This window comes from Plectrocnemia conspersa, unplaced genomic scaffold (genome assembly GCF_051122295.1).
Source record: "Plectrocnemia conspersa isolate PC_06_02 unplaced genomic scaffold, ASM5112229v1 ptg000004l, whole genome shotgun sequence".
Lineage (NCBI taxonomy): Eukaryota > Metazoa > Arthropoda > Insecta > Trichoptera > Polycentropodidae > Plectrocnemia > Plectrocnemia conspersa.
The window spans coordinates 14,015,329-14,027,956 of record NW_028277168.1 but is presented as its reverse complement, the minus strand read 5'-3'; the positions used below and the strand labels follow the sequence as shown (position 1 = coordinate 14,027,956).

The window sequence follows — 12,628 nt, the reverse complement described above, 5'->3', positions numbered from 1 at the left end:
ACTCCTAATGACTGATGATTTTGAGTTCTTAAATAACAATTTTTTTATAACAGGCACAATTTTGGTTAGTTGTATTTTCATATCTGCCGTGGCGTGGAGTCTATTTCTGTATTTTGTTTTTGTTGCAATATACTTAAAAAATCCCACTTCGCATAAATACGTCGTGGAAAACGGAAGTAAACAAACCAGAGCTTGTTTTGACACCTTGGGGAACTCTTTAGTCAGACTCGCCCAGAAATTATTTAATTGCTGATATTTTTGTTTCAAATCAGAGTCATTAACTAAATTCTCATAATCCCTTAAGCCCACTGGTTTTACTGTCACGGAAAATGGATTCCGAACCCAGGAATCGTCCTTATTAGTTTTCGGAAAATATTCCGAAAGAGTTATTTTCAAGTGATATAGGTGTTCTAAAAATACTTGTGAAACTTTTTTATCTACTTGAAAATTCAATTCATTTAAACATTCATATCCAAGACAGGAAAACAATCAGAATTATTAGATTCAACCGATAAAATCTGAAATTGTAATTTTTTATCAAAAGATTCAATTTTATCTCTCATATTAAAAATTGTAATACTTTTTTCTTGTAATTATAAGTTAACATCATTTCACTTTGTAAAAATATCCGCCAGATATGCAGATGTATCAACCAGGAAGGATTTGTTAAAAATTTTATAAAATGATGTTGCAAATTATTTTGTGCTTTCAAGAAGACTAATATTTCATTTCGAAATTCATAAAGTCTTAATAGTACTTTTCCTCTGGATAGCCATCTCACTTCAGTATGTAATAAAAGTGCTTCATGTTCACTACCCATTTCATCGCACAAAATTTTAAATAATCTGGATTGAAGTGGTCTAGATTTTACATAGTTTATCATTTTCACGGCTACTTCATAACATTTTTTAAATTTGTGGAATTTTTTTGTTAACAGTGCATGCCTATGCAAAATACAGTGACTGCTAGTAGCATATCTAGTCACATAAATAAAATTCGTATAACAAGCACTAATATCGTGGGATTAATTAACAAAAAAAATATTGTTTAAATACGATCAAATTTTAAAGTTAAAAAAAACAACACCGACTTATGAAACTTTTCCCTCCAGATTTTATACACATTAATGTTGAATATTTAACACATATTTTCAAGCCTTTTTATCAGATTTATGAACAATTTTTATGTATTAGCAAGACTAACAATTTTTTTAATCTACTCTAAATTTTTGTGAAATATCTATTTAGGCTCCGCGGAACACCTATTTTGGATCCGCGGAACACCAGTGTTCCGCGGAACATAGTTTGGGAAACCATGCCTTAGATAATTTAAACAAATTTATCGCAAATTTTGCAAAAAAAATATAGGAGTATTTAGGAGAGAAACCTGATACTGCGATAATTCATGATCCAGAACCAAGTGAATAGAATCGTACAAAATGTAATTTTTGCCCTAGGAAAAAAATCGCAATATCACCATCAAATGCCAATATGCAAAAAACATTCATCGGCATTATGTCCGGATTGCATAACTAAGTATTCAAGTAATCAAATTCAAAAATAACGTATATTTTTTAATGTTATTTTTAAAGTTTTAACCATATATGTAAAAAATTATATTTTACTTTTAAAATATTTATTATTTTATTTTTCTTCTTTCGTTATGTAAATAAAAGTTTTGAAGAATTTATTTATTTTATTTATACAACACTAAAATAAACCAAAAATAAATAAATATTCGATATTTCAACTTAAAAACATATAGAACTGAGAGGCGGCTATTCGCTCAGGCGCAACCAACGGCTTTAGAAATACTCGCGCGATCAATGGCAGGTTTAATATTGTTTGTCTGCATGTCATGAACAGTAAATACTACACAAAATACTTTTACTTTTGAGCAGTTTTTTTAAGCCATAAGTGTTTCTAAAATCCACTATTTTAAGTGCATTTCTTTATAGACGGTCTCTATACTTGTGGAAAATGATGTTATCTTTTTTTGAATTCAAATTTCATTTGCTCTTCTCAGAAAAGCACATTCCTTGCATTCAAAGGTCTATTCTGATTGACTGCTTATTTATGACATACGTTCTTGTCTTTTGTGTATCATTTTTAAATGTTATTGAATTATTTGTGTTTTCGAATACTATGGATGCCACATATTCTAAAAAATATCAAAAATTATGGTATTTATTATTGAGGAAAAGAGGATCAGTGTTTCTAATTTAAAAGCAGTGTATAAATGATTAAAAACTATTCTTCCCTCGAGCCTAGAACCATAACAAGTATAAGACTGGAAGGTCCTTGGGCCCACGCCCTCCTTCCACGGTCGCATCAGGCTCAGGAGTTTCGGCCCATGAGCGACCGGATGTACCTAGCCTGGCTTTCGCGCCTGCATACTGCGCATACAGGCGCTAGACTAGGCCTCCTTCCTAGGTCGTCACGAGAACGACCTAGACGGGTAGACCGTCGCGATTTAGCTACTGATGGTCTCCGGCATCACTATCCTTTTTGGAGACGGAGGTTGGATAGGGGAAGTGGGGGGAGGGATGGTATGCGGGCAGTTGCGCTCCGCGTACCTGGGGTCTCTACGGGAGAGAAATGATTTTATGCATCCTGGAAAGAAAAATATTTATTTCATCAACTCATCCTTTATGCTTGTTTTATTTTTTTTTATTTATTTCTGCGGCATAGCTCTCTCCGATGAGAGGAGAGAGCTCGCGGGTGGCCCTTAAGGGGCTAATAAAGTGGTCCTATTGAGGACGGACGTCTGTGCGAGCGCCATATGCGGCGCAGTATCTCTCGAACGCCAGAAGATTTCCCTTCGTGGCCACGAGATGTCTGTGCTGTGGAGGGCCATCGCCCTCAATTTCGAGCTTGGAGTGTAGGACTGCTCTCTCCTCGTCCATCATTGGGCAGTCCCATAGTATGTGTACAAGTATAAGACTGTTATGAATCTTTATTAGCAAAATAACGACTTTTTAGATAGTTTTAATATTTTATGTTGCTTACATATATTTTTTTTTTGTTTTCCGCTTTCAACACCATTTTCCGTAAAACTCCAAATACTGATATTGAATTTTCATATGTTGGGAATGTCTTGTTAAAAGACTATAATATAATATGAACTTACAATGGTAAAACATAAGATTAAATTTCTTCAAATGTAAAATGCAAAAATGATTTAAATTATTTTATTGTTAAAAATCATACATATTTGATAAATACAAAAAAAATTCACATTTACATACACATGTAAATGATATAAAAAACTACAATTAGAACTTATTTAATGTATTATATATAAATCTTTCATTGAATGCAAAATCTAATTATGGAATATTCAGATTAAATACGAGTAAAATTGCAATATTGATGCATTAAAGGAAAAGTTATTTATTTAAACGTGATAAGATTTGTTGGTTGACCTTATACATACATAGACCGATCTATAAAATAATCAATATAAACTTCAACAATGAACTATATAATACACAATTTACCACCAAATTTCCAATTACAATAGGGCTGTTTGGAAGCCAAACCCATGGTTACAAATGAGCCCATCGTTGTTATTGTTTGATTCAAGTGTAAATAATACGTCTAATCTAATTTGCTCGGTTTGGGTTTGACTTTTTCTTTGTCCGATTCTGAATACGCTCGAACGATGTAAGCTCCCAATGCAATATGAAGAACTACGATGGAACATATCGCTGAATAGACATTACTGGGTATGGTATCCAGCTGGAGAAGAGCGTCAAAGATGAGCAACTTGGTCGCGAAGAATGTAATAACCGGTAAAGCTATTATGACAATACAGTAAAAAAATACTGTGTTGAAAACTTGTATGTCCGGGAGTTCCTGAAACAAGAATCAGTCAATAATGTAAGCATGCAAAATTATCATGTAAATAGAATATATTAATGATGTGCTTCAAACGTCAAAAATAATAAGTTGTTTTTCGTTAATGATTTATTAGAAAAATAACGGTTATTTGTATGATTGCCTTACATTGGCTTTTCCTTGCATCATTTTTGTAGTTTTATTTAATAAACCGATTAAATTATGCAAAAATAGCAATCCACAATCAGCGGTGCCGCGATGACAATCGGACACCTAGCGGGCACGTGAGTAAGCTTGAAATGTTGCCAGTTGAAAATGATTTTAATCTGCACATTTTACAAAAATAATGTTTCTAAGTAATGTTAATTTAGGATGTGGAGGTGAAAGAAGTAGAAAAACTTATGAGTAGAAGTAGAAAAACTTGTCGATAATACTGAATAACACACGACGACACTAATAAATGGTTATTTACCATTTTTAACCGAAGTCTTGGGAATAAACACGCGCACGGTGATAAAAAACTAAGTTTCAATTTTTAAAACGTATTTTGACAACGGGTAGTAATTATATACAGATTGAGCCGCTGCAGTAGTATTTTTTTTAATATAGTTACGTTTACATGTTGTTTATATAATAATGAGTGGACCGTACCTGCGTTACGAACCCGCCAAAATTCGCCAAAAGAATGTGTCCATCATGTAAGTGTTAGCATAGTGTCGCCAAGTCTTGGCCATAATAAAAGCAAAATATAAATATATATAAATGCCCCTCCCCCTCAGTATTTATGTAGCGAAACGTTGTTGGCCACTTTCGTAGACGTTAGAGGTGAAAGCATAAAAGTCAGAACAAATGTTAATAATAATATGGTTTTTGAGCGTGTCGCTGATAAAATTGGCAAGTAGCAAATTATGAAAATAATGTTGTGAATTTAGATATTTACAAAATGCGATTTTTGTTAATATCTATAGTATAAAAATTACGTTTACCCTTGCGGCGCTATGTTTTTACGTTTAAAGCATAGCACCACATGAAATTTGTTACTTTTGAAGTCGAACCATTTTTGTAGGTATTGTATTGTTCTCCCAAAAATATTATTTGCGTCATAATTTTTTACAACGATTAACTCTATATCAAAAGTTAAAGTTTGGGTAGCTTTTTTAACAGTATTGTGTAGTATGTGACAATTACACCCAATTCTAATTATATTTGAATTAAGGTTTTTTAATTCCATAATTTAATTTTAAAACCGTTGTGATTAAATCCGCTATACTAACCGATGTCTCGTTTTCGAGTGAGTAAGAACCTTATTAATTTTGTTTTAATACTTTGTTGTTTTTTAAAATACCGTACAATTAATAGAAAATTATTAATACATTTTTATACATATATAAATTTTGTTAGAAAAAGACGAGTGAATGCTAAAAAGAAACGTGAGACGTCATTCCGCGTGACGTCACCAAGGCGCTCTAACCGAAGCGTTATGTGAATTTGCAGTCGCAATAGTAGCTAATTATAGGTAATTGTTTAAAGTTTTTATATAAATATAAATAGGCCCCATCAGAGTCAAAAGCAATAAAATAGTCACTGTCGGAGTGAAAACGCCCGGTTATCTAACGTTCATATTAAGTCTTTTTATAACAATATTATGACTTATAACTAAGAAACTTGTTCAATAGGAGAAAACGCTCGGTACCGAGCGTTTTCACTGCGAAGTAAGTCATAATATTGTTTTAACGAAAAGAAATAAAATTTTTCTTTTATTAGTGAGGAAGGAGGGGAGGGGAGGGGAGTGGTATTATTAGACGTTTTACATATTAAGCAACGAATAGTTCTCTCCCTTAGTACATTATTATCTTTTATAGTTTTTTTAATTAACGCGTTTTAGAGTTTAGATATATAATATTAGCATAGATATAGAAATAAAAATAAATATAATATTAGCATAGATATAGAAAATACTTTTAAATGATAAATAATACTAGGTATTACTTTATATTAACATAGATTAAAAACATATATTTTAGTATTAATAATACAGAAAATACAAAAACTGTTATATAAGCAATTTTCCTGGAATGCGGGCGCACAATTTTAATCGTAATTATTACATCACGGTCGAATTATTTTCAATGAATGAATAAAAACCTACTCGACTTTCTCGGCGCTAAGGCCAATTGGTCCCCGCCGTGCTTTGGTTAGAGAAGTGACAGTAGCCGCGTGGTGTTGACGTGTCTGCGTAAAACTTGACTGACAGTTGATAATTCGAAGGCGCGAAACAATGTCGGAAGAGGCTCGCGTCCTGCTCCAGGTCCAGGCCGATCTCGTGCGCCGCCTCAAGGCCGAGAAGGCCAACAAGCAACTGGTGAGAGCTATTCCCGTGACCATGAAACGCGTTCACTTTCGTTCATCTCAAATTCCGCTCTACTTACGGATGTCTAATTTGCACTATGTTTTTCGCCAACTCTCAAGGCAAAGTGACGCACGACTAGAGCAATTTACTTTCGCTCTGTGGTGTACATGTAATTATCTGCGCTAGTTTTGTTCTCAATTCGCAATCTTATTGTCCGAAGCGGATTTCATCATTGAACGGTTGTATGCTTTAATGTTTAATTCATCAATAATTATTCAGACACAAGTAGAAGTTTGTATCGATCTTGTTATCGGGTGTGACACATGACCTTGCAGGTTGTGCAATAATTGCACATTTATTTCATTTTATAACGTTCACACGTGTGCTATAATAATATTGCATCAGCAATATCATATACTTGTAATACTAGTTGAGTAAACCCAAAATAAATAAATTTTATATAAATAGTAACTAGGTATTTATTTTTTGGCGAGTAGTAGATTTCAATTCATTAATTAGCTTACAGGTAGCCCCAGAGAAAAATATATAGGCTGTTAGATCGGGGGAATTGTACAATGGTCTTACACATTTATATTTTCAAGTTTTTTTTCTGAGTATAGTATACCAATTTATTAAATGGAAGTTATTATAATTGTTTGTGTGAGTATGGGACAACAAACATTTCATGTTGAGTCTGCCATTTTATTGCCTTTTGAATTTTAGTCGATTTTCATCTAGTCTATGTCATTTTAAAAGGTGTGTAAGGGCCCATACGCACTGTCGGCTAGCCGCCGGCGACTAGGTACCGCCGGCTCAAAAACGCAGGTAGCTAGGCTAGGCGGCTAAGCCGAGCGACTCGAGGTCGGGTAGTACATTCGCGAAGAAATTGCAATATTAATTTTAAAGAGAAAAAAATATTATTTTATTTTCAATATAATATTGAATTTCCCTGTATGAAACGCTTTTTGTTTCCCAAATGCAATTATAAATGTACCTGTATTATGTTAATAAAATTAATTTAAATTGAGAAGCAAGAAATAATATAAAATAATTATGCATATTATTTCACAATATTTTTTTTTCGTTATCAATATTCATATAAAATTATTGTAAACGATTCGGGATTCAATTTCTACGATGAGCGTTTCTGTGTCGAAGCCATTTTTTGTGAATGATGTATAAGTCGCCTCGAAAGTCACTCCTCGTGCGAATGCACTCATCTAAACCCATGCTTTTATAGGTTGCCGCGACAGGCAAGTCGCCTGTGCATCACCTCTGCGCAGGATCGCGCCTGACGCTTCGGCGACTCGGCGCCTGCGTGCGTATGCACCCATTTAAAACCATATAAAGTACAGTCGCCGGCGGCTAGCCGACAGTGCGTATGGGCCCTAACTGTAAATGAAAGATACAATCAATCGTTCGGGAATTCAAAAACACGTGTGGCTTTAGGTTCTCTGAAAAAAACGAGGATGAATTCATTCATGGCTTGGAGCGATTCGTTGAGTACTGGTAATCGGAAGCCTGTATCAAAAGCCTCTAGATTCATAATAGTACACGCCGGTGGTGACGCAGGATTTGTACCGAAGTCCCTTTTAATTTACAAATCACACAGGAGATTATCATAACTTTAGGGGGCGTAGCCCTAGGGGAGGTTGACCTCGTTAAACCCTTCTCCAATCACACTGTGACTCGCACTAACGCAAACGGCACTTTTACGTGACTTTTACTATACAGTCCGACTTTCAGCGTTTTCAAAAAAGTGAGGCCCAATGACGCTGTCTGAATACAATGCGCACCAAACTGTCACTTTTTGGGTATATAATGGTTTCGTAAATCACATGAAAATTTTACTCAACCTATATACGGAAATTTTGCTTATTAACATACCCAGGGTGCAAATGTGCCTTAACACTATGCAGGCTGGATAAAATCGCTACAAACTTACGCTAATGGCTGGCAATTTTTACAATATCGTATTTATTTTATTTTTTTGAAAAATCGCTATAACTTTTGAAGTAATCGTTCTATAATAAAGATTTTTTTGCATTGTGCTTAAAATGAACCAATAAACATGACTTATATATTGAACAGATGTTTTCAACCTTGAATGTTCAGGATTTTTTTTTATGAAAAATGTTTTTTTAAAAATAAATTTTGAGATTTATGGAGTGCATCCGGTTGTAGTGCGAGAAGGTCCAGTTGGGGAATTTGAGACGCTTGATATTCACTGCAAATCCAAGATTTTGCAACATTTAACAAAAAACTTTTATATTTAATTTTTTTGTGGAATTTAATTCATTAACTTAACGAAAACATGATGTATATGCTGATCCCCGGCCAAGAACGGTCGGCACAAACATGATGCATATTCGCATCATGCGGCCGCCAATGGTTCAACCCATGATGATGCCACATATGCATCACCGGCCACGAAAGTGTTAACATAGAATATTTAGCCATAAGAAAATCCCAAAAGCTGCGAACGCCAACGAAATGCCAATTCCGGGCCTTCGGTCACACTTTTACTTACAGGAGCAATATTCTCGGTTGAAAAAGCGCAGTAAAGATGCACAGGTCTAACTCCAACACTTGAGACTCTTCAAATTTTTTCACTACGTTGAGAATTATTCGCTCAGTAGGATGATGAAATTTACCATAATCTTGCCGTAAATTTTGATACACAGTACGTTTAGAATTGTTATTTCTGTAGAACAATTGAACAATTTTACCGCGGTGAGCTGTAGTTAAGCGACCCATTTCGTAAATGTGTTGTTGCAAACTAACATTTGACACTTTGAACACGCATGATTATTGCCAGCTGTCTGATTTACAGCACTGCCAACATGGGAAATTCGAATTGGATCATCCATGTATTAGCACTCGTGTATATATTTTTGTTCAAATTATAACAAAAACACCACTTACGTTAAAACTACTTTTAAGGTAACTACTTTGTGGGTTGCGATTAAAAATGTTTTGCACTTTTCACTTTGCACTCATTTTTAAGATGTTATTAATTGGAGAAATGCACGAAAATTTATTTATTTTATATACATTTGTAATAACTGGTCCCATTTAATTGTATTTGTAGGTGAAGAATTCAGATACAAACATAGAATTAACCAAAGAACGATATGAAAAGCTGGACGAGTATGTAGGGACTAGGAGTTACTTGTTTGCTCATTTCCCGACATTGCTCGACAACGAATTATTCTTAATTTTAAACGATTCCGACAAAAGTTTTATCAGAGAGTACATCAACATTCGTAGGTGGTTCAATCACATTGATAGTTTTCCGAGCAATGAAAGACGTAACTTTCCCAAATGTGACAAACAGTTGTCGGATCTTGAATGTTTCGCTCCCTCTACGCAAACTGTAGCTGAGCTCGATAAACAGGTGAGGCACTCTAGAGAGTTTGATTAGCTTAACTGTATTTTTTCGTATCTTTCTCGGTAACTAGTAATACTTGGATGTGAAACGGGATTTTCCTGCTTGTAACGCAATCGGCACTCGCATTGTATTGTGCAAAAATGACTCACATATTGAATCGCATACCGTTGGTGAGGTTGGGGTGTAGCGTTAATAGTTTATATAGATGTAAAATATCCACTGCGGCTGTCTACAAGCAGGTTAATTATGTTTTTACTTATTTGTATTATATTTAGATGTAGTTTAGTAGTGTAATGTGATGTGAATTTGGAATAATAATACTGCATTGATTGACTATTATGTTAATACACATATTTTATCGATTGAATACACATAGTCTTTGTATTATTAATTCAAAAAATATTTGAAATATAATATATGTTTATTTTTTTCAGATTAACACTGAAGTTGCTAAACTGCTCGAGTTGAAAGCAGCATTAGGAAGTGCAGAAGATGCTGGACCTCAAAAGTTTACTCTTAAAACGCCAAAAGGCACCAGAGATTTTGGACCTCAACAAATGGCCTTACGGATGAATGTTTTAGATAAAATTATAGCTGTTTTCAAAAAACACGGCGCAGAAACAATTGATACGCCAATTTTTGAGTTAAAGGTATGAAACAATATTTGATGGCAATTCATAGCAATTGCCGGTTTCAATTGTCTCACATCTAAAACTATATAAAATTTGTGCCAATTTACATTTGATTCCGAGAACTTTCCAAACTTATTGATACATTTCTTATAGATATTTCATCATTCATTTCATTTTTGTATATGTTACATTTGATCTATCGTACATCTGTTTTTAGAAGGTCATTATTGACGCAATTCGCAATATGTTTAAATATAAACAAATTAAATAAATAAATATTATGTTAAGTAACTATTGATTCATTTTTTATGCTTCAGGAAGTATTGACTGGAAAGTATGGTGAAGATTCGAAGCTCATCTACGATCTAAAAGATCAAGGAGGCGAAATTTTATCTTTACGTTACGACTTGACAGTTCCGTTAGCAAGATACTTGGCCATGAACAAAGTTAGCACAATTAAGAGATACCATATTGGAAAGGTTTATAGGAGGGATAATCCGTCAATCGCCAGAGGACGTTATAGAGAGTTTTATCAATGTGTAAGGCATTAATTTTAATTATGTTTAAAAAATTAACACATTAATAATATTAATTTATAATTGTAATTAGGATTTTGATATTGCTGGAGCTTACGATCCGATGATACCTGATGCTGAATGCGTTTGCATTGTTTTTGAAATCTTGGAAACACTGGATATCGGCCAATTTGTTATAAAATTGAACCATAGAAAGTTATTAGATGGTATTTTTGAAGTTTGTGGTGTGCCACAAAGTAATTTTAGAACAGCTTGTGCGTCAATCGATAAACTTGATAAGGTAAATTAAATTTCGTTACGCTTTTCTTCATAATCTATAGATGCTTAATCAATTGTGTACTATTTTAGAGTCCTTGGGAAGACGTACGAAAAGAAATGATTGAAGAAAAAGGTTTATCTGAAGAAGCGACCGATGCAATCGGTGAATTTGTAAGGCTAAACGGTAAAATAGATCTTGTAGAAAAATTACTGACCGATGAGAAGTTTGAAAAATTACGAAAATCTAAATCTGCATTAGAAGGCTTAGAATCGTTGAAGTTATTATTGAATTATTGCGAAATTTATGGCTTGCTTGATAATATACTATTCGATTTGAGCTTGGCGAGAGGATTAGATTATTATACTGGTGTCATATTTGAAGGAATATTAAAAGGTAAATCTCAGTTAATAACAATAATTTAAAGATATGTATTTTTTATTAATACTGTATTTATTTTAGATTTAACGATAAAAAATGAAGAACTATCTGTAGGTTCAGTAGCTGGAGGTGGTCGTTATGATAATCTTGTTGGTATGTTTGATTCAAAGAATAAACAAGTTCCATGTGTTGGAGTTAGTATTGGAGTTGAAAGAATATTCTCGGTTCTTGAAGCAAAGTTAGCTGCTAAAGAAACTGTCGTAAGAACTGCTGAAGTAGAAGTTTTCGTAGCTTCAGCTCAAAAGAATTTCCTTGAACACAGAATGCGAATTTGTAAGATGTTATGGAGTGCTGGTATAAAGGTATGTTTTTTATTGTTATATATTTTTAGTTGCATTTTATAAAATTTTAATCATGTTTTTATTTTCATAAGGCGGAAATATCGTATAAGAAAAATCCAAAAATGTTAAACCAATTGCAGCACTGTGAAGACAATGGTATACCTTTTGCCATAATTTTGGGAGAGTCTGAACTTCAAAGAAACTCGGTTAAATTGCGGGATGTTACATCAAGACAAGAAACAGAAGTGCTCGTAGCTGATATGGTCGACACAATTAAACAACGAATGAAGGAGAAAGCAACAATGCCCAATGGACAATAAATATACGAAAACTATTCCTTTCATAAGAATCTAAAAATCCTATATTTATATTCATTTGTATTTGTATAATGCCTTACATTTTTATACACAATTAGATAATTAATTGTACAGTTATTAAAATTATCATTGTCTGAACTGTCATTTCATTGTATCTACCAAAATTAGTAATTTTGCAATGCATTTAGTATGAAAAAGGTTGTGATTTCTTTAATATGTTTTTTCTTTATGAAACAATTTAGATTGTCTTGTATTTAAATGCATTTGTAAGAGTAGATAGTTTCATGGATGTCATTATTTATGTTTCATTCTTTATTTATAGTAGTTATATCAAAGAAACTTGATTTGCATCAATTTGTTGAGAAACATCGTTGTGTAAAATACATTCTGTATTCTTAACATATGATATATCATTCTAGCAATACTATGTTTGGAATTTACTATTGATCTTATTCAAATCCACGATTCCTAATACTTAATTTATTAGAATTAAATGATTTATTTAAATTTTATTGCTTTTTATTTTTTTACGGTGGATGGTATGTTTCTGTAATTTTTATTTTGCAATAAATGATATTGAGTGAA

The 12,628-nt window shown here is 33.2% G+C and overlaps 2 protein-coding genes across 5 annotated transcripts; one reads left to right on the top strand and one right to left on the bottom strand.

Annotated features, from left to right (window-relative positions):
- Positions 1-3,176: 3,176 nt before the first annotated feature.
- LOC148235995 (vacuolar ATPase assembly integral membrane protein VMA21 homolog) lies at positions 3,177-4,149 on the bottom strand. Its single transcript, XM_088184052.1, has 2 exons — positions 4,008-4,149; positions 3,177-3,857 (listed from the first exon to the last, which is right to left on the bottom strand). The coding sequence occupies exons 1-2, from the start codon at positions 4,026-4,028 to the stop codon at positions 3,600-3,602; spliced, it is 279 nt and encodes a 92-aa protein (XP_088040178.1). The 5' UTR covers positions 4,029-4,149; the 3' UTR covers positions 3,177-3,599.
- Positions 4,150-6,036: 1,887 nt separating this feature from the next.
- HisRS (histidine--tRNA ligase) lies at positions 6,037-12,628 on the top strand. 4 transcript variants are annotated; one of them, XM_088184746.1, is made up of 8 exons: positions 6,037-6,201; positions 9,281-9,586; positions 10,015-10,230; positions 10,530-10,751; positions 10,822-11,028; positions 11,097-11,400; positions 11,467-11,747; positions 11,819-12,628. In XM_088184746.1, the coding sequence occupies exons 1-8, from the start codon at positions 6,118-6,120 to the stop codon at positions 12,044-12,046; spliced, it is 1,848 nt and encodes a 615-aa protein (XP_088040872.1). In that variant the 5' UTR covers positions 6,037-6,117; the 3' UTR covers positions 12,047-12,628. The 4 variants fall into 4 exon arrangements, with proteins under 4 accessions (XP_088040872.1, XP_088040873.1, XP_088040874.1 ...); XM_088184747.1 differs by having other exon boundaries at positions 9,281-9,819; XM_088184748.1 differs by having other exon boundaries at positions 6,037-6,947; positions 7,566-9,819.

Excerpts from the sequence above, each read along its gene's own strand:
- LOC148235995 (XM_088184052.1), bottom strand. The coding sequence starts at position 4,028 with ATGATGCAAGGAAAAGCCAAT. Across the intron at positions 3,858-4,007 it reads TGATGCAAGGAAAAGCCAAT|GAACTCCCGGACATACAAGT; the intron begins GTAAGGCAATCA and ends TTCTTGTTTCAG.
- HisRS (XM_088184746.1), top strand. The coding sequence starts at position 6,118 with ATGTCGGAAGAGGCTCGCGTCCTGCTCCAGGTCCAGGCCGATCTCGTG. Across the intron at positions 10,752-10,821 it reads ATAGAGAGTTTTATCAATGT|GATTTTGATATTGCTGGAGC; the intron begins GTAAGGCATTAA and ends AATTGTAATTAG. Across the intron at positions 11,748-11,818 it reads TATGGAGTGCTGGTATAAAG|GCGGAAATATCGTATAAGAA; the intron begins GTATGTTTTTTA and ends TATTTTCATAAG.